Source organism: Micromys minutus (genome assembly GCF_963924665.1).
Source record: "Micromys minutus genome assembly, chromosome: 1".
Taxonomy (NCBI): Eukaryota; Metazoa; Chordata; class Mammalia; order Rodentia; family Muridae; genus Micromys; species Micromys minutus.
The window spans coordinates 245,724,701-245,744,678 of NC_137969.1; the positions used below are offsets into that span (position 1 = coordinate 245,724,701).

Below are 19,978 nucleotides of genomic sequence, written 5' to 3' on the forward strand. Positions count from 1 at the left end.
GATGGCCCATCTGCCAGAAGAAAGCAGCATTTCACACCACAACCTCTACATGTGCTCTCTTCAGATATTATCCAAAGTCACAGGATCGTTAAAATCTAAATAATACCAAAATATACAGTGTTTAAGGGGACTTTGTCTCTTCCCTTATACCAATGACAAACCTTAATAGAATTCTGATGGTTACTAAATAGCACACAGAAAACAAAGACCAAACTGCAGCCCCGGAGTTCTGTACATCCCTAGCTGTTTTCAATGCATGTTTTATTTAGATGGCTGCAATTATAGGGAACCTGGGGGTTTTTTTTCCTGACCTAATATTCAATCTTCTCCTTCCATGTTGTGCTGAAGTCTTATATTTACCACTTTCTCGTCCATATTCATAACCCAGAGTGGGCAGGGGAGATGGCTCAGGGGGAAGAGCATCTGGGTCTGAATCCCAGAACCCGTCATAAAAGACTGGACGTGACCACATAGGCCGGTAATGACATCACTGTGCAGATCCCGACAGCGTGGGGCCTGTCAGCCTAAGCACGGCGAGCATCTAGTTCATCAGGATATTCAATAGAATCAGTCAGAGAGCAATGGGACACCCAGTGTCCTTCTCTGACCTCTGCAGGTGCACACACAAGTGTACACACCCATATCCCCAATTCACATGTATATATCACACACCATCATACACACATACCATCACATACACACACCATCACACACACACACACACACACACACACAGAGAGAGAGAGAGAGAGAGAGAGAGAGAGAGAGAGAGAGAAAAGAGAAGGGAGAAATATTTTTTTTCTCTGCCACCATATATTTATATGGATTTCAGTTTTAGTATTTTACAAACAACCTTTTGACATTTTGTGCATAAGGCTCCTCCTATATAGTCTCAGAGGTGGGTTAGCTTCTTAAAGGGCTTACTTTTTTTTTTTTTTTAAACAATGTGTTACCAAATTGCTTTAGAAAGCGTGAGTATCGGTTTACAAGGCTAACAGTGCACGTGAAGCCACTTGGCGTATGCTGCTGCTCCCTTGCTAACATTAGTTTTTATTTGCTACTTGCTTAGCAAGTTCGGAGCGGAGCCACGCCCTTCCTTCCAGAGCCTTGAACACTTGATACCCACTCTCCTTCCAACTGGGTGCAAATGACCCTTCAGTCTTGCCTTGCATGGGTAAAAATAAATGAAACTAGGGTTTCTGGGTAAATAACGTTGGGTGAGGGTAACACTAGTGGGGATTGGTCGTTCAGACGGGATTCAGTGTTTGCATCTTCTTTTCTTGGGCAGCTTGTTGAAGGAGGCGGAGTTCCACGCCGAGCAGAGGGAACACGAGTTGAACCGCCGGCGGCAGCTGGGCCTCTCTTCCTCCCACCACTCCCTGGACAACACCGACTTTGATAACAAAGAGGATGACAAGCATGACCAGAGGCTGCTCAGTCAATTCGGAATATGGTTCTTAGTAAGGAAAAGATGCCAGCCGCTCCCCCCTCCCCTCCTCCTCACTCCGGCATTGTGCCTGATGGGAAATTGCTCCTGCTCTCTTGAAACAGCAAATGGTGAAGAATTAACTCCCGAACAGGGGTGGTATACCCTGAGGTAGCAGCTCTCAACTCTGGGCTGCTTGTTCTTTTATCTGAGAATGCCTTTAGAAAGTCACAATGTCCGAATTTGTCTCCAGAAGCCCAGGAACTTTCCTTTTTAATGATAAAGAAATTTATTTTACAACCAGTTTTTGGTACACGCATACTTTTATCACTTATTAAAGATGAAGGAAGCTCACAGAATGAGATGAATATGCCTGTTTTTATGAAAACAATTAAATGTTGGCAGAATAAGTGATACTTCAGGATGCAGAGCGTCTTTAAGGTTTTCCAGGATGAAACAATACTTTTGATTTTATAATTGTCAGGGCTCGTTTCCACCCCCCCATTTGATTTTAACAAACAAGCAGGCGGCGAGAGCCACAGTGCCAAGGTCTTGCCTCACTGAAGCGCATCTCCCTCACCAGACGCAATGGGAAAGTTGCTAGTGCTGGTTGTCAAGTACTAGGCTTGATATAAGGCACGGGAGACTTATGCCTTATGATTTATGTACATGAGGAACCTTTTGTAGTGAAGGGGGTCTATGGTATAATATATACCTGTGTATACATATAGTCACTGTAGTCAGACTACTGGGGAGTGAGTCCATTGTACTATCCATCCAGTGGAGACCAAACACTGCAAAGATCCGACTGAATGAGCTGGTTCTGCAGAGATGCAGGCTTTTTTCCCCCTTGCCTGCTAGAGACAAGGATTATGTCTCCATAGTGATCTCGCTCTCCGATGCTTGCACACAGTTTCTTGGGGGGAGAGGGGAAGACTACCAAATTGGGAATTAATTGTTGGTTCCACATGTCTTGCTTCCAAGAACTTATTATACAGGAACACAGTGACTCCTATTGTTGGAAACTCTTTAGAGGCAGGGACAATGCTTTAATTAATTAACTAATTGATTGATTAATTTTGTTTCTTTTTGGACCCTGCCAAGTGCTCAGTAAACTATTGTTTCAGAATGGGTAAAAATTCTTTAAAAAAATTACTTACAACATGGTGAGTTGGGAGGAGCACCAGGGCATCAGAATTATTACTGATGAAAAATTTTTGCCTGAATCGGATCTTTGGAGAACTGAAATATGTATGAGGATTTTAAAAATTGAAGATATTAATGGAATATCACTTTATCGATAATCTTTTGGAAAAAATTTGTAGCTCAGGTTACGTAATAGGAAAACAATGTTTATTGGTTGCTTAGGGGATGTTACTGTAGCAATCCAGCCATGCCTTTAGAGAGGAAGGTAGTTCTGGATAGATGGTAACTGTTAGCAACATTGTTGGGTTTGAATATGCCATCTGGAGCCCCTCCCGTTTTTCCTTTCTAAGTATGCTTGCTGTAACTTTGTAAAGCTGGGCGGAGCCTGAGCAAGGTCTGTTCTGCTACCCTAGGTGAGCCTCTGCACGCCCAGCGAGAACACGCCCACGGAGAGCCTGGCCCGGCTGGTGGCCATGGTGTTTCAGTGGTTTCACTCCACTGCATACATGATGGACGATGAAGTCGGAAGCTTGGTGGAAAAGCTGAAGCCCCAGTTTGTCACCAAGTGGTTGAAGACAGTATGTGATGTCCGCTTTGATGTCATGGTCATGTGCCTTCTTCCCAAACCCATGGAATTTGCCAGAGTAAGTGGAGGTCATCTATCTGAACCTTGTTGTGGGAGAGGGATTGGGGACAGTGCCACCCACCTTTGACTGTCCCTCATTCTGTGTCAACAGCCAAAGGCAGCTTACTTGGATGTGGTGGCATATACCTGTAATCCGAGAATTTAGAAGGTGGAGGCAGGAGGATTGCTATGTATGCTAGTTTTTACTATACACTGAGTATCATGCCAGTCAGGATTACTATGTGATACTTTGCCTTAAAAATAAAAAATCCAAATCCAAACCAAAAAAATCCAAAAGCCAAAAAAAAAAAAAACAAAAAAAAAAAACAAAAACAAAGACAAACAAACAAAAAAACCAAAAAAAACAAAGGTGGTTAGTGTGATACCCTCATCTTTGGTGATGTGCTCTTTGGCTTTGGTTTGGTTTGGACTAGGGAAGAATGGCATGCTGGGATTACAAGGTGTCTAATAACTTACCTATGTGTTTATTCTTACGGTTGTTTGTTTTTATTAAGAAAGAAAAGAAATTGTTTCTATGTGCGTTGGGGGCTCTGTTCATTCCTGGCTTGCAACCAGTGAGGGGCATTTTTGTGGCTTCATGTGCATTTCTAGATTCTGGCGGAGTGGCAAGGACTCAAAGATCACATCTTACTAAAAGCAATGAATCTTCACTTGGGCTTGCACATGCCCAGTGGGTGTCTAAAAGCGGGGTAAAGCCTGGCATCTGTATGTTCACTTCCTGCAGGTCTTCTGTGGGTCAACGGTGCCGATAAATGGTGGTTATGATTACTTAGGCCCCTGCAAGGGTAAGCACATTAAGGTAAAAGCTACTCAGAGGTAGTTTTGCAAGTGGTAACCCACCCATTTTTAAGGTGTCCTGTTTTCAGACCTTTGTAATGGCTCCTTGAAGTCTTCAGTAATGTCTGCACACCTTCCAAGAACAACCAGGCTTTGCAGGAGATCACCCTGTGAGAAGACAGACTGCCCACTCCTCAATCAGGTCAGGCATCTCACGGGGGACAGATCACCCCGCTTCCAGCACAACCCATGAGCCAATGGAAACTGCCTTCTGATTAACCCCCTCCCCCACTTTTGGAGCAAATTTCCCAACACGTAGAATATTTGTGGGCAGAACTGAAATAACATCCAACCAGACAACAGTTTGTTGGAGACTGCTCCACTGTGCAGACCCCACACTCCCTTCCTGTGTTATTTCCAAGTTTGCCAGTGTTGTGGAAGAGAGGCTCCACCCTCTTTGTCACCTTCGAAGCGTGGTCATTCTAAATACCAAATTCCTTTCTTTTCTTCAACCATTACTTTGGGATGAGCGGCCAGACCTGATTTGTTGGGAATCCTTCTTCACTCTGGCTGTCCTAAATCAGCTTCCCATTGAAGACTCCAGTAACGGTCGAAAGTCCACCACTGTGCCATTTAAAATGGTTCCTAGAACTGCCGGAACCCCCTGTCCGTGTGTTGGATTTCTCTACTCCTCTCTTCTTGCTACCTAGTGGATCACTAGTTCTAGATGCTCAGTGGGAAGACCCCATACTTCTTCATTGCAATATCATTTGCGCCTAACTCAGAAAGGCGGAGGTTCGCAATCAGGTTTCGGCAATAATACACGATTTTCTCCCCAAAGTATTTCCTAGGTTTTATTTTTATTTGTAATTTTTTTCTTTCAATGAGACATTGAGGTGATTTTTAGTTTAAAACTGGGCTGCTATGAGACATTTGAGGGTAAGTCAGAATCCAGACCGTCTGCAGGAATGGCTCAGACTCTAGGATTCAGAGCCTGGGTAGTTGTGGAGATAGAAACTGGTCCTCTCTTCTTTGATGCCACCTACTGACTCCTTCACAAAATTGCATCTTTACATGCGGGGCAGAGGCTGGAACTCTGTGTTTGCATGCTTCCGTTATTTCTCTTAAAGTGGTAGAAGACTGTTCTGATGTGGTTCTGAGAGATAAGAAGTTATGTTCTTAGTAGAACTTCTCCTGGATCCTACAAGGTAGCCAATAATAGATTAATTAGAAGAAAAGGTTGATTGATGAGAATTACAGAAAATGACAAATTACTCCCGGAACAGTTAAAGATTTAACAAATTCAACATGGCTTTGGCTCTTTGAACCTAAGAACAAGACGTTATTTTCTGTACACTGGATGGATTCTCCAGAGTGTCTCTGGACACTCTCTTTGGTGTGTGTGGGGGAAACAGATGTATTTTCAGATTTCTCTGCTTTAGGCAGATATGAAAAGCTCAAACATACTTTGGTGTGGTCCCCTCCCCACCCAAGCATTTTTATGTTAAAACAGGTCCTTAGCAATTTGGAATTTGAGTGTCTCCAATATCTCTTTTTCTATGATCTCTGTTAATTTTACCTTTATCGAAGATGTCAGGCAGTCTGTATGCAGAGGTGCTTCAATCAGAACTTGCAAGACAAGGAGCCTGCAAAGGGAATAGAATGAATCCAAGGAAACAGCAGAGATCCAAGGTTGTAGACCTTGTTTCTGAGCCTGGAGCAGAGATTTCTAGATGTTAGAAAAATGAAAATGTTGGCGGCACAGTGACTCTGGTTTCCCACAGGCGTCATGAATGTTGTGGGTATTTGGTGAATTACCCAAGGGACTTGAACTAAGTCATCCAGATTCAGTTTGCAAGCCTCTGGGGCAATACGACCCAATACTAAAAAACAACAACAACAACAAAACCCCCATCATTTATTTGTTTATCGTGTGGTGGGGGAGGGATGTGCATGGGCTAGCTTGTGTGTGGAAGTCAGAGGACAATCCGTTGTAGCTCGTTCTCTTCCTTCTTTTACTGTGTTGATCTGGGAGTTGGTCGGGTCATTAAGCGTGACAGCAGACACCGTTATCTCCTGAGTCATCTCATCAGCTCGAGACTACCCAATCTTAATAAGAATCTGGACAACTGAATTTAGTTCTCTGTTGATGCTAAGCCAGGAGGGTGGGAGAAAATTTAGACACAGATCATAGATAGCTAAGAGGTAAGAGATCCTGCCATGCAAACATGGATATTTAAGTCTGAATCATTGGCGCCCACATGAAGAAGCCACATGTGGCCATGTATGCCACATGTAATCCCAGTACTGGGCCTGAGCAAGGGAGACAAGAGATGTGTGGGGTTCTCTGGCCAACATCCTTGTACCGGGTTCAGTGAGGGACCCCCATCTAAGGAGTAAGGCAGAGGAGGGTGCCTGCCATCCTCCTCTGGGATGTGCACCATATAGAGCTGCACAAACCATGCACTTACACAGTTTTACACAAAGGAAAAGTTAGAAACAGGAATTAATGACAAAATGGTCAAAGTGGAAGTCACAGCTTGTACTAAAGAGTGGAGGTCACAAGCTTCCCAACTCACCTACAGACATGCTTGGGAGAAGTGCAGGATAAAGATTCCTTAGTGAGATAATACATGCATCCTTCCCAGAGCCCTCTCTTAACACAGAGGCTTACTGAGCCTCTACAAAAAATTAAAAATATATTCACATTTTATGTTACAAGGTAAAGACCCAGGAACTGTCAACTTGTTATTAATTCTATTCTAGTAAGTAGAATATAGAACATAGGCTTGTATTTTTTTCAAAAACCACCTTAATGAGTGTACTTACATACTTTAACTGCACTTCTAGCCCACCACACACCAGAGGTAGTGGAAAGGACAGGTTAATAGGGGGCAGGGAGGGGAGGAAGAGGCTGCAGACCTTTTAGAAATAGTTCTTTGGGGGCAAATCCTATCTGCACTGTCAGGAAATCAGCAGCAGTTCAGTTCACATGAATCAGCAGTGGTTGCTCAATCCACTCACGAACACCATTCATGAACCAGTAACAAAGAGTTGAGTCCACAAGAAACCGCAAGGTTCTGTCAATAGTCCTGAGCCAGAGGAAGCAGCAGGAAATTTTTGGTGTCTTTCTTTCTTTCTCCTTTTGGGGATGGGTGCAGCAGAATTTTATTAATGGTATACAAGAGAGGAGGGAAAGATCCCTAGGGCCCCTCTTGTTATTATGGGGGTCTAGGATGGAAATTGTGACGAAGATGCTTAGTGTTGGGGGCCAAGTTAGGATGGTACTCCTCAGCAACTGAGGGTCTCTCCCTTTCTCTCAGTGTCCTTGTTAGGGTGGTGGTCCAGAGTTTCTTACTCCTTGGAGGCCATGTAGGCCATGAGGCCCATCACCCCATTGATGTAGCCATATTCATTGTCATACCAGGAAATGAGTTTCACAAAGTTGTCATTGAGAGCAATACCAGCTCCAGCATCAATGGTGGAAGAGTGGGAGTTGCTGTTGAAGTCACAGGAGACAACCTGGTCTTCAGTGTAGCCCAGGATGACCTTTAGTGGGCCCTCGGCTGCCTGTTTCACCACCTTCTTGATGTCATCATACTTGGCAGGCTTCTCTAGGTGGCATGTCAGATCCACAACAGATACATTGGGGGTAGGAACACAGAAGGCCATGCCAGTGAGCTTCTCACTCAGCTCTGGATGACCTTGCCCACAGACTTGGCAGCACCAGTGGATGCAAGGATAATATTCTGGGCTACCCCACAGCCATCACACCACAGCTTTCCAGAGGGTTCATCCACAGTCTTCTGAGTGGCAGTGATGGCATGCACTGTGGTCATGAGCCCTTCTGCAATTCCAAAGTTGTCATGGATGACCTTAGCTAGGGGGCTAAGCAATTGCTAGTGCAGGATGCGTTGCTGACAATCTTGAGTGAGTTGTCATATGATGGTTCACACTCATCACAAACATGGGACCATTGGCTGAAGGGGTGAAGATGATGACTCTTTTGACCCCACCCCTCAAGTGGGCCCTGGCCTTCTCCATGGTGATGAAGACACCAGTAGACTCCACAACATACTCAGAACCAGCATCACCCCATTTGATGTTAGCAGGTTTTTGCTTCTGGAAGATGGTGATGGGCTTCCCATTGATAACAAGCTTCCCAACTCAGCCTTGACTATGCCATTGAATTTGCCAAGGGTAGAGTCATACTGGAACATGTAGACCATGTAGTTGAGGTCAATGAAGGGGTTGTTGATGGCAACAATTTCCACTTTGCCAGATCCAGAGCAAAAGGCAGCCCTGGTAACCAGGTACCCAATATGGCCAAATCCATTCACACCCACCTTCACCATTTTGTCTAATGGACAAGGCTGGCACTGCATGAGAAGATGCAGCAGTCTCTGGAACAGGGAGGAGCAGAAAGCACATTGGTGTGTTTCTCCAAAATCACAACAAATGATCGGCAAAGAAGACAAGGTGAACCAATGCCACAATGTTGTTAGTGAAGACCAGAATCAGTAAACCCAAAGACCAGCAAGGGTGACAAGGCGAACCAATACCACACAGCATCGTCCACATGTTCTCTCAAATGTTCGCTCTAGCAAAACATCATAATGCCCCCTTTGCAGGCAGCTTACAGGAAAACATCACGTTTTCACCAAAACATCCTCCCCTGTTTCTACTTCAGCAGACACAACCTCTCATAAGACAGCTTCCAGAAAACCATCACATGACATAACTGAGTCTCCAAAGAAACTAGAAAGTTCTATTTCAATAGAACTTAGGCTTAAAACAACTTAAACTTAAAATTAATAAACTCTCTTAATTAGGATTTTTTTCAAGATGATTTTTTTCTGGCATTGAGGATTGAATCCAGGGCATTATGCATGCTAGGAAAGGGCTCCATTGCTGACCTGTACTCCTTGACCCCTCCAAATGCATCCTTTTTTATTCATGGATTTAACTATGTTAGAGCATCTTTTGCTTTTTAAAATGGCTGTGGCAGAATATGAGGAGTAGAGAAAATGGCGTTCTGTACCACTGTGCTGTCCATGAAACAAAACCTGCAGTACAGTGTGGCAGGAGGAAGCATGTCTCTCTGCAGATGGGAGCAGCTGCATGCTAATCCAGCTTTACAGAGTAGTTTTCATCATTCCTCATCGGAATAGGATGAGAACTTTAGAATTACAACTCACACACGCTCTGGAACTCCACTGCAGAATAGTTCAAATTCAGTTCTTGATCAAAACCTGTACCTTCCTGTAACTGTGTTCTCTTTATAATGGAGCTTAGTGGAAAGTCTCCAAAAGAGAAGCACAAATGGCCAGCAAACACTTTAAAAAGTATCTGACATCCTCAGTCATTATAGAAATGCAGATTCAAACCTCTTTAAGATTTGTCAGTGATGGTTCTTGTCCTTCATTTCAGCACTCGAGGCAGGTGGATCTTTGTGAGTTCAAGGCCAGCCTGGTCTACAGAGCGAGTTCCAGGACAGCCAGAGCTGTACAAAGAAATCTTGCCTCTAACCCACAATCCTCTTACCCCCCCCATCACTCCCTCCAACCAGTCTCACACCAGTTACAATGGCTATCACCAGGAAGATCTGTGACAACAAAGGCTGCCATGGAAGTGGGGGAGGGGAGCCCTTGTGTTCTGTTGGTGAGAGTGGAAGTTAATGCAGCCTCTTTGGAATTCTGTCGGGAGGGTTCTCAAAAGCTAGAAATAGACTTACCAAATGACCTAGCTATATTACTATTGGGCATTTCTGGAAAGGACTCAGTATCTTCCCACAGAGATACTCTTGTGTTCACTGATGGCTCGTAACAGTGATGTTGACTCTCACACATTTGAGTCTTGTACTAGGCCTATTACCTTCTAAAAAGTCCTTGAATGTAACTGTAAGGAGCATGACTTCTTTTTTTCTGCCCTTGTCAGGTTGGTGGATACTGGGACAAATCCTGTAGCACAGTGACTCAGTTGAAGGAAGGTCTCAACAGGATCCTCTGCCTGATCCCTTACAATGTCATCAGCCAGTCTGTGTGGGAGTGCATTATGCCTGAATGGCTGGAAGCCATCCGGACAGAAGTCCCTGATAACCAGTTAAAGGAATTCAGGGAAGTATTAAGGTGGGTAAGTAGTTTAATGAAGTCACTAGCTGTAGTGATGTCTAACACCCATGTGCACATACCGCCAGCCAGGAAGTCTGCTAAGCATCTTATCTTGGTGTTAACCATCCTGTGGAGCAAGGTGAAGCGTTCAGACGAGACACTGACAGAAACCGAGCTAAGGTGGTTGGGATCTATTATGGAAAGGACTTGTTCTTGTGGCATAATAAATGCATCTCATTCCCTTGGTTTATTTTCAAGTGTGGTTGATGGGGTAAGCTGGGAAAGTGTAACAAGAAATGTCTTTAGATGCTGGGGTAGTTCCTTCTATTAAGCCTCAGACAGGGATGAAGATTAATGTTATCACAGCCACACTCAAATGTCCAATGAGAACACAAGGTAACGAATGCAAAGTTAGAAATACTTTGGTGTCACCCAGTAGTCTTTGGTGTATGCCCATCGGTCACTTAACTTTTGTTGCTCTGCTTTCCAGCAAAATGTTTGACATAGAGCTGTGCCCTCTGCCATTTTCAATGGAAGAGATGTTTGGTTTTATTAGTTGCCGGTTTACAGGATACCCCTCCACTGTGCAGGAGCAAGCGCTACTCTGGCTTCATGTAAGTTAATGATGCCACCATTTTGACCTGTCTGCTAGTCGCTGATCTTCAGGTACCTAGGAGAAGGGGAAGGAGTTTTGCAGAGACTTTCAAGCCTTTGTGTTTATGAAAGATTGCTGCAGACTAATGCTACCATGCACGGAGATAAGTGGTTAAATTTCAGATACACGTAGGTGTAGCGTAGTGAATAAACATAAATGTATTTGGTAGCATTACCAAATTCATTGGGCCTTTGGGCCTTGCATTTGACTAGTGTCCTGGGTTCAGAGAAATCACCTTTACTTGGGAAGACTGAGAGTTAGTCATGGACAGCGGAGAGAACACAGCTTAGTGGGCATTGGGGAGAGGAAAATGGAAGTGTGGAAAATTGAAACAGCTGTACTCATTTGTGTATGCGAAAGGTCCTTACTTTCATGACCTAACTGTCACGACATTAGAGAAAAAACACTAAATGTAGTTTTCTGAGTTTGAAAATTTACTTTTGTATGTGTGTGTGTGTGTATTATGTGCTTTTCCCTCAGGTATTATCGGAGTTAGATATCACGGTTCCACTTCAACTCTTGATAAGTATGTTTTCTGATGGTGTTAATTCTGTCAAAGAATTGGCAAATCAAAGAAAATCAAGAGCCAATGAACTGGCAGGGAACCTCGCATCTCGAAGGGTAATTACTGTCGTGCCCGTTCTTGTCCTACTTGTTAAGGCTTGGGAAACCTCTGCCAGCTATGCGAACCTTGAAGGAAGCATCATTAGAAATCTCTTTGGGAAGATTGTATCATGTTCTTTTTATTAATCTTTTAATTACATTCAATATGAAACTATTTGCTAAAGACAGTCTTGATGTAGCCACTCATCAGTAAGTTACTGTTTTCGTTTTCTTCTTTTTTTTTTTTTTTAATTTAATTTGCCCTCTCTTACCATCGAGAGAAGAGAGGGATTCTTTAGCTTATGTTCTTCCTCTGGGTTCAGGGTGTCCTCCTGGGAACCAGGGACTCTTTGCTAGCTCCTGTGAGATCCTTCACGTTGAAGGAAGAATGGGGTGACTTGCTTTTGTCTTTGCTATCCTGTTTTTGGGAAGACGCAGTCAGTTGGTGGCGACTTTAGGTGATGCAGAGAGTCCGTGAATCAGCTGAAGTCTTGTTAGTGCATCTTTGTGGGTAAGAAAGTGAGTAAGGTTGGTGGGCGGGCTTCCGTGCCCATGGAGGACCTGAGGGAGTTTCTGTAGGTGGAGGGATGTCCCGAGAGATAAATGATCTCAGTGCTCTGCATGGCAGGCCTGACTCCAGAACATTCCCACAGCCAGTGCACTGACACCTTGGGGACCAGAAACTCTAACGAGCTTCCGTGATCATAGTCTGTATAGTTTGTGTTTTGAAAAGAGAGATTTTTGCTTGTCTGTCTGATAGGAACCATTGGCCCACCTTGTTTTCTTTTTGCAACTCAAAGGCTGTATGGCAAGCTTAGTCTGTTATTCTGTGTAGTGAACAATATCACCGAGTTGAAAGAGCCCCTTATCCTCATTTTTACAGTGGCTTAACCTTAGATCCAGCAAAGTGGTGCTATCAACACTTATTCTGATTCATAAGGGTGATCTTTCTTACCTGGAGCTGAATAAGATTTGTGATGCTTCTTGGTTACTAGAACGGTCCCTTAGGAGATAAAATGGGAGTTGAGCATGATACAGAGATATGCCGGACAGGGCTCCAGCACAGAATCTATCACCGTAGTAAAAGGAGGAGGTTTTAGTGGACATTCTGTGGGCTGAGTTATGAGAACTGTTAAAAGTCCAAAGACAATGGAGCTCCCACAGTGAATGACAGCTCAGTTGGAAGCCACTGTCCTGCAGGGCTGAATAAGGAACTCTAGTAGCCACCCTGAGCTGGAACTCCACTAGGTAGCTGACTGAGGTCTCCCTAGAGTGATGGCTTCAGGTACACCGCAGAGCAGGCAGAGGTGGCAAGAAGTATCCCCACTCTGTAGCCCTGGTGCCTGCCATTAACTGAGCCCACCTGGACACCAGGCAGCAAAGGAGGCAGGTGAGAGAGTGGTAAGCCGAATGCCAAAGCACACAGTGGGGGAGTCTGGGCGGGCACGCGGGAGAGAGCCAGTGTAGTAGGTCCATTGTACCGTTTCTCATGGAAATGTGATCATTATAACCCCATGGGCCATTCTAAAAATCCTTCCAGCCTAGACATCTACGTTTGTAATTCTAGGAATTATCTTAAAATATTTTACTTGATGATTTATCACTTTCAGCTTGTTTTCAGTAACATTAGTCGCTGAGGTTTGTTATGACAGTGTCTGGTGGATTGGGGACGGTGGCAGATACCTCCATTGCTAGGGATTCTAACTCATTTGCAGACAGCTAAGAGGAAAATTCGGGTGTTTCCTACCTTGTTTACATATTTTGTGGGGTTCTATCTGGTCAAGTACAAATACCGGTGGGAAGGTGGTCCGACAACAGGAAGTGCCTTCCCTGGGGCTCCCAGAAACCCCAGATGGAGGCCCTCTTAGGACACTTAGCCTTTGAAGCCTCCAAGAAATCATTTTGCATTTGCTGCTGTGTTTTCTTCCAGGTGAGTGTCGCCTCTGATCCTGGTCGACGAGGTCAGCACAATACGTTGAGTCCGTTTCATAGCCCTTTCCAGAGCCCGTTCCGGAGTCCCATGCGTAGCCCGTTCCGTAGCCCCTTCAAGAACTTTGGACACCCAGGAGGAAGGACTATTGATTTTGATTGTGAAGATGATGACATGAATCTAAATTGTTTCATCCTCATGTTTGACCTTCTCCTAAAGCAGGTAGCGGAAGCATGAGATCCCTTTAGTTCACAGGCTGGGCATACGAGGACCCCCCGCTGAGTGACCCTGTCCAGTGGGTGGGTCCCTCTGCTCTCACTGGCGTGGGTGCAATCACTCAAGACTTTTTGCAAACTCCTTGGGAATCACCTAAGGTGTCTCAAACGACGCACGTGGGCATCTGCAGTGTTGTTGACACATGGAAATGGACCTGGGTTTTAGAAATAATATTTTGGTAGAATAAATTGGGTGAAAGAACTGGCTACTGCTCTTGTTGGCATGATCACAGTGTGCTTTTGTTGTGATGAGGGTAATTTAAGTGTGTTTCATGAACTCATTTCTGAAGGGAATTTTAAAAGTTGAAAAGGTTCTGATAAGGAAAACATTTCCTTATAATTAAGAAATTTAAAATTATTTTGAATTAATAGAAAATCACTAGAATGGTCCAGAGAATTCTTAAACTACCGAATTAATTAGTTTTTGATTGTGTATGTACGCTTGTGTGTATGGGAGTTTTGACTGCATGTGTGTTTGTACACCATGGGTATGCCTGGTTCCCATCGAGGCATTGGATTCTCTGAGGCTGGAGTTACAGATGACTCTGAGCCACCCTTTGGAAGAGCAGCCAGTGCTCTTAACCACCAAGCCATCTCTCTAGTCCCCATGACCTATTTTTGATTTTAGAATAATCCAAAATTACTTAATGCAATTATTTGTTTTAGTTTCTGGTCAGTCAGTCAGTCAGTCAGCCTGTCTGCCTGTCCTACCCTCTCCCCCCTGAAATATGGTCTAACTACATGGCTCTGTTTGGCTTACTACTCATTATGTAGGCTAGGGTGACCCTGAACTTGTAGCAGTCCTCTGCAAGTCTCAGTAACTGTGAAGTCCCTCAGTCAGTCTGGATCATTCTCTGAAGTGTTGGCTTTACAGACAGATGTTACTGTGCTTCTTGAGATGTGTACTTTTAATATCCCTGTGAAGCTACTGATTGTTCTTAGAGCTTCTCACAATTCTGGGCAGACACTGTGTCACCAGCTCTCGAGTCATTATTCTAGAACAATCTCTCAGTGTTTGTATAGACAGTCCCTCAGTCATAGTGTAGACAGTCTCTCAGTCATAGTGTAGACAGTCCCTCAGTCATAGTGCAGACAGTCCCTCAGTCATAGTGCAGACAGTTCCTCAGTTATAGTGTACTTACTGTACTCAGTCTTTCCTGTATTTACTGGTGTGCAGTGTCCCACAAGAGGAGCTGTTGTCCCTTCTCTTATGTGTGCTTCACCTCATCATCCCTATACCTGTGGATTCATACAATCCACTGCTCTGATTATTTTGTTCTGTTGCTCAGGTTACTCCATGTTTGGCTAGTGGGCCAGTGGGAACTCCTTTTTTGTTTGTTTATATTTTGAGAGAAGGTCTCCCCCCCCCCCCGTGTGTGTGTTTCTTTTTAATTTCCATTTTATGTATATGAGTACACTGTCGCTGTCTTCAGACACATCAGAAGAGGGCATCAAATCCTATTATAGATGGTTGTGAGGGATTTGAACTCAGGACCTCTGGAAGAACAGTCAGTGCTCTTAACCACGGAGCCATCTTTCCAGCCCCCAGACAGAGCCTCTCTTATGTAGCCTTGGTTGTCCTAATTTGCTCTGCAGACCAGGCTGCACTCAAATTTACAGAGATCTGTTTGCCTCTGCTTCCTGAGTGCTGGGATTAAAGGCGTGTGCTACCATTGTCTGGCCTGACTCTATGTTCTTCCAGCACGGCTGCCCCTTTCTCTTTCTTTCTCACTTGTGGGATCGGGACTCAAACCCAAGCCTTACACATAGGGAGGCATCCACTCTACCACTGAGCTACATCCCCAGTCTTCCATACTCCTTCAAAATAGTTCCTTAATTCCTGGTAGCATGAGGTTTATCCAGACACTTCTTGGTCTCAACTCTGAGATTAGCCACTTTTCCAAGGAACCCTGGTTCCTTTTGTTGGATAATAGTACTTAGAAACCAAGATCTAGACAGTACGTGAGACAACGTATTTTAAATGAGTAAAATCACACAGAGTAATACATTTTTAGAAGTATCTTTTAATATCTCATGATTTTAAGGATAACCTGTGTACTTTAACTTGTATTTATATTATTTTTAGACAGATGCTAAAAAGTACTGTGTCTTCATGACTTTTAAGCCTGTGTTGTTTCATAGTAATTTATTTGCTGACAAGTACCATGGCAACACGATACTGGATAAAGGACCGAACTCTGTCTTCTTTTTCTTCCTTCCTCTCTCCTTCTCTATGTTCTTCTGTGTGTCTTTCAGATGGAGCTACAAGACGACGGCATCACAATGGGTTTAGAGCACAGTTTGTCAAAGGACATTATTTCTATCATAAACAATGTCTTCCAGGCCCCTTGGGGGGGCTCCCACAGCTGCCAGAAGGACAAAAAGGTGACAGAGTGTAGCCTGTGTCAGTCTAGCATCCTCTGCTACCAGCTCGCGTGTGAGCTCCTGGAGAGACTAGCTCCCAAAGAAGAAAGCCGGCTGGTGGTAAGCAGTTGGAGAAATGAGATGGCCTGTGGCTAACAAAGCTGGTGTAGTGTGTGTATGTGTGTGTGTGTGTCTGACTCTGTATGTGTGCATGTCTGTGTGTGTGTCTGTGTCTGTGTATGTGTGTGTCTGTGTCTGTGTGTGTCTCTGTTTGTGTATATGTCTCTCTGTGTGTATATGTGTGTCTCTGTGTGTCTGTGTGTATGTGTGTGTCTATGTTTGTATATGTGTGTCTGTGTGTACTGTGTGTCTATGTGTGTCTGACTCTGTGTGTGTGTGCACGTGCATTTGTGTGTCTCCCTGTGTGTGTCTGTGTGAGTGTGTTTCTGTGTGCATGTGTGTGGGGGAGTGGTGGTGGGTATTTATCTGTTATCTAGGAGAAGAGCCACAGGATCTAGAATGCTTGCAAGTGGCTTGAGAGGAGTGGAGCAGTCCACTCATGAGGTTTCCATGGACACAGAGCATTGCTGGTATCCCTAAAGGCCTTTCCCCACTAAATTACTTTTGTGAAGTTTAAATAATAAGGAACATAGTACATTATGCAATCAAATATTAAGTAGATTCTGTATGAATACTGATTTAAGGAGCTCACTGACTTCACCAGCAGTGGAGAAAACCCACTCCCCTTCCTGGCTATGTTCACACTTTGCTTTCAGGGTGAATCATGTAAGGAACTGATGTGCTGAATGCCGTACTTCAGCGACTCCATCCTTCGCCGTTTTCTGTGTAGCATGTCTTAAGGGCATAGATAGCATTAAAACACCCCCAGTCGTTGGACACAGATGAAACTGAATTGTCCGAGCTACCTCCTGCCTTCTTCTGTTTCTTTACCAATTGTTTAAGGTCAAAAGTTACTTCTCTGAAAAATCCAGGACTGTCTGGAGTCTCACATAAAACAATAAAGGGTGTCTGCAGTTGTAGTCTGTCGACCTGATTTGTTTTAATGCAGTATTATGTCTTTTAACCCAGCCATTGGAAACTTATTATAAACATGTTCCCTCCCCTGCCCCTGTTGTTCTCTATCACTCCTGCCCACTGTCTGTCACTCTGAGCTCAGGCGTTTTAGATCCCTGGTGAGTGAGAATAGGTTATATTTGCTGCTTATATAGCCTTGTTTATTACTGTGGCACAATGTTTTCCAGGTTCATCCTTGTCAACCTGTCAGCATATGATACAATTTAATTGAAAAAAACAATCAGACCAAACCAAAATACAACCAGCCATAGTAACAGATGGTGAGGAAATACAAATCGAAGCCAAGAAATCTTGAGTCTGTTTGGAGATACAGCTCGACAGTGGTGTCTGCCTAGCGTGCACAAAACCCCAGCACTAAACACAAACAGACAAACAAATAAACAGAAATCCAAAACCCAAAATCCAAAACAAAACAACAAAGCTGAGAATCTAATCGGAAGCACACTGAACTAAAAGGAAAGCCACAAGCCAGAGCAATAAGTATTATATATCACAAGACTTGAACAGAGTGGCTTTGTAGGGATGGAGGGGGACCTTGAGACTAGAGTTAGGGCGTGAAGGGACCAGGAGTCTTTTGAGGAAGATGAGCCCTGAATTTATACCTGTAGTGAAGCCAGTGAAAGGAAAATGGCAGAAAGGAGTTCAGACTGAAAGAATTTCTGCCCAAATGATAGGTGGACATTAATTTGTTAGTGAACAAACTCTAATCATCTCTTAAAGGGCCCGTCTGGTCCCATCTTCATGTCACATTGGGGGCAACTTCAACAGGTCTTTCAGGGAATACACTAGCTCGCACACTGGACATCCAGGTAGAGTTGCCATGCATCCTGAATATTAGATCTGATTCTTAAGAGAAAGGTTGGAAAGAAATACATGCTTTGAAGTCGGGTATTCTAATTCTGGGGAAGACCAACTTGAAAGGGAAAAAGAAAGGAAGGGAAGACCAAAGGTAAATCCTCAAAGGGCCAGAGACAAAGAGGGAAGTCAAGCATAAATAAAGAGAACCCAAGCCACCTCAAATGATCTTTCATGTCTTCTGCCTCTCACGGATTTGGAGTGAAGCTTAGGATTTTGAAATTCAACTGGAAGTGATGCTCTTGAGCTAGAGAGATGTTTGTCCTGGAACATGGTCTCCACTGCCTGGACTCCAGCATCTTAGGCCTCTCATGCTCTCCCTTGGTCAAGGGGAGACACAATGAGAGGAAAACATGAAGGACAGCCTGGCAGGAGGCTTCAGCTAGTTTCCAAGGAGGTGATGCCAGCCCGGTCACATTACCAGACTTGTGGATTACAGGTGCTTGTAGACAAATCCTTAACCCGCGGGCAATTGTCTACATAAAGCCCAGCTTACAACATGGCTGGCTGTCTTGTTTGTAGATGGCCTAGAACCAGAGCCAGCCTCAGTAAACCTCTGAAGCTGGCAAAGATGTTTTTCAGAGACCTCGATCGAGTTCATTTTCTCTGCCAGTTAAAGAATTAAAGGGCAGAAAAATTCTCCAGTGCAGTAAGTAATAGCAGGGGAAATCTCAGCTATGGCAGACAGAACAGGTGATTATAGAACGACATCTATTAGAGGTGAGGAAACAGACAGACAGACACATACACAGAGAAACAGAGAGACAGAAAGACAGAGACAGAGAGAGACAGAGAAAGACAGAGACCTGAGAGAGAAACACACACACACACACACACACACAAACACACACACACACACACACACACACACACACACACACAAAGAGAAAGAGAGAGAGAGACAGAGACAGAGACAGAGTCAGAGACAGATCTGAGAGTTCATGGACATAACCCAGATAAAGCAGAGGAGGGCTAATGAAGGCTGGAGTGTTTTTTAAGGGTCTTGGAGGGATCTTCCTCCCCTAATATAGGTTTAGTCAGTTTGAACAAAGTCAGGAAAACTAATGGCCCCAAACTTAGGCATAAACAAATCCTAATCAGGCCTTGAACTCATCCAGCTGCTCCGCAGCAGGAACTCTACTGCAGGTAAGGAAGCAAAGAAGTTCAGGGAACACGTCTTTGTCTCTGGTCAGGAGTAGAAGGGTGAGGACGAAGTTTCCTATCTTCATAATCCTTTGTGTCCCCTCTTTCTGTCTCTGCCTATCATGTCTGTCTGACTCCTAGCCCCACCCCCAGGTCAGCCATGGTTTTAGCACTACTTTATTTCCAATGCCCTTTATCCCAGTCTGACTCCTAGCCCCGCCCCCAGGTCAGCCATGGTTTTAGCACTACTTTATTTCCCATGCCCTTTATCCCACCCTTCTTTGTCCTTCTTGTTTGAACTGGTTGTCAAAGAATTCTCTTAAAATATTTTTGGTTAAAGTATTAGCCAGAAAGATAATTTTCAAGCAGGATATTTAGAGATAAGACTGGGGAGAAAACAGATACAATAACCAGAGATTAAATACTTAAATAATAGCCATACCTAACGCATTCTTCCAACCTGCTTTCTGAGCTGGAGTCTCGGTATGTAGTTCAGGCTGTCCTTGAACTCTAGTTTGCCAACCTCTGCCTCCTGAGTAAAGAACCTAATGCACTCTTTAAAAAAGAATTTTTTCATTACTTCCTGTTTTTGCAGTTTGTTTTACATGTGTAAATATATTTTACATGTCTATATATGTCTATAGGAATGACGCTGGCGTGTGCACAGTATTGTGCAACCGATCTCCAGGACCCCTAAACAACTGCCCATCTCTCCCTCCCTACCCCTACTCTCCATTTCTATGACCTTGACTCCTGTAGCTGTGTTTTCGTCCATTGTGATTGTCTTATCTCACCCAGCACCACGTCGTCAAGCTTCCTCTGAGGTGTAGCACGAATCGATGCCTCCCTCCAAAAGCTGAGCAACAGTCCATTGTGTGGATACATATTTTGTTGATCCATCTGTCTATTGATAGACTCGAGTTTATCCTTATCTCCCCTTAATTTATATGTCT

The 19,978-nt window shown here is 44.1% G+C and overlaps 1 protein-coding gene across 4 annotated transcripts in view; it reads left to right on the top strand.

Annotated features, from left to right (window-relative positions):
- UNC79 (unc-79 homolog, NALCN channel complex subunit) overlaps positions 1–19,978 on the top strand; it is a gene marked incomplete at its 5' end in the record, with an annotated part of 173,122 nt that overhangs the window by 55,254 nt on the left and 97,890 nt on the right. For all 4 annotated transcript variants that reach the window (XM_080922443.1, XM_080922444.1, XM_080922446.1 and 1 more), the window contains 7 exons: positions 1,289–1,460; positions 2,986–3,216; positions 9,933–10,123; positions 10,596–10,719; positions 11,241–11,381; positions 13,294–13,515; positions 15,825–16,052. In XM_080922443.1, the coding sequence (XP_080778569.1) occupies positions 1,289–1,460; positions 2,986–3,216; positions 9,933–10,123; positions 10,596–10,719; positions 11,241–11,381; positions 13,294–13,515; positions 15,825–16,052 (1,309 nt within the window). The remainder of the gene's footprint in view (positions 1–1,288; positions 1,461–2,985; positions 3,217–9,932; positions 10,124–10,595; positions 10,720–11,240; positions 11,382–13,293; positions 13,516–15,824; positions 16,053–19,978) is intronic.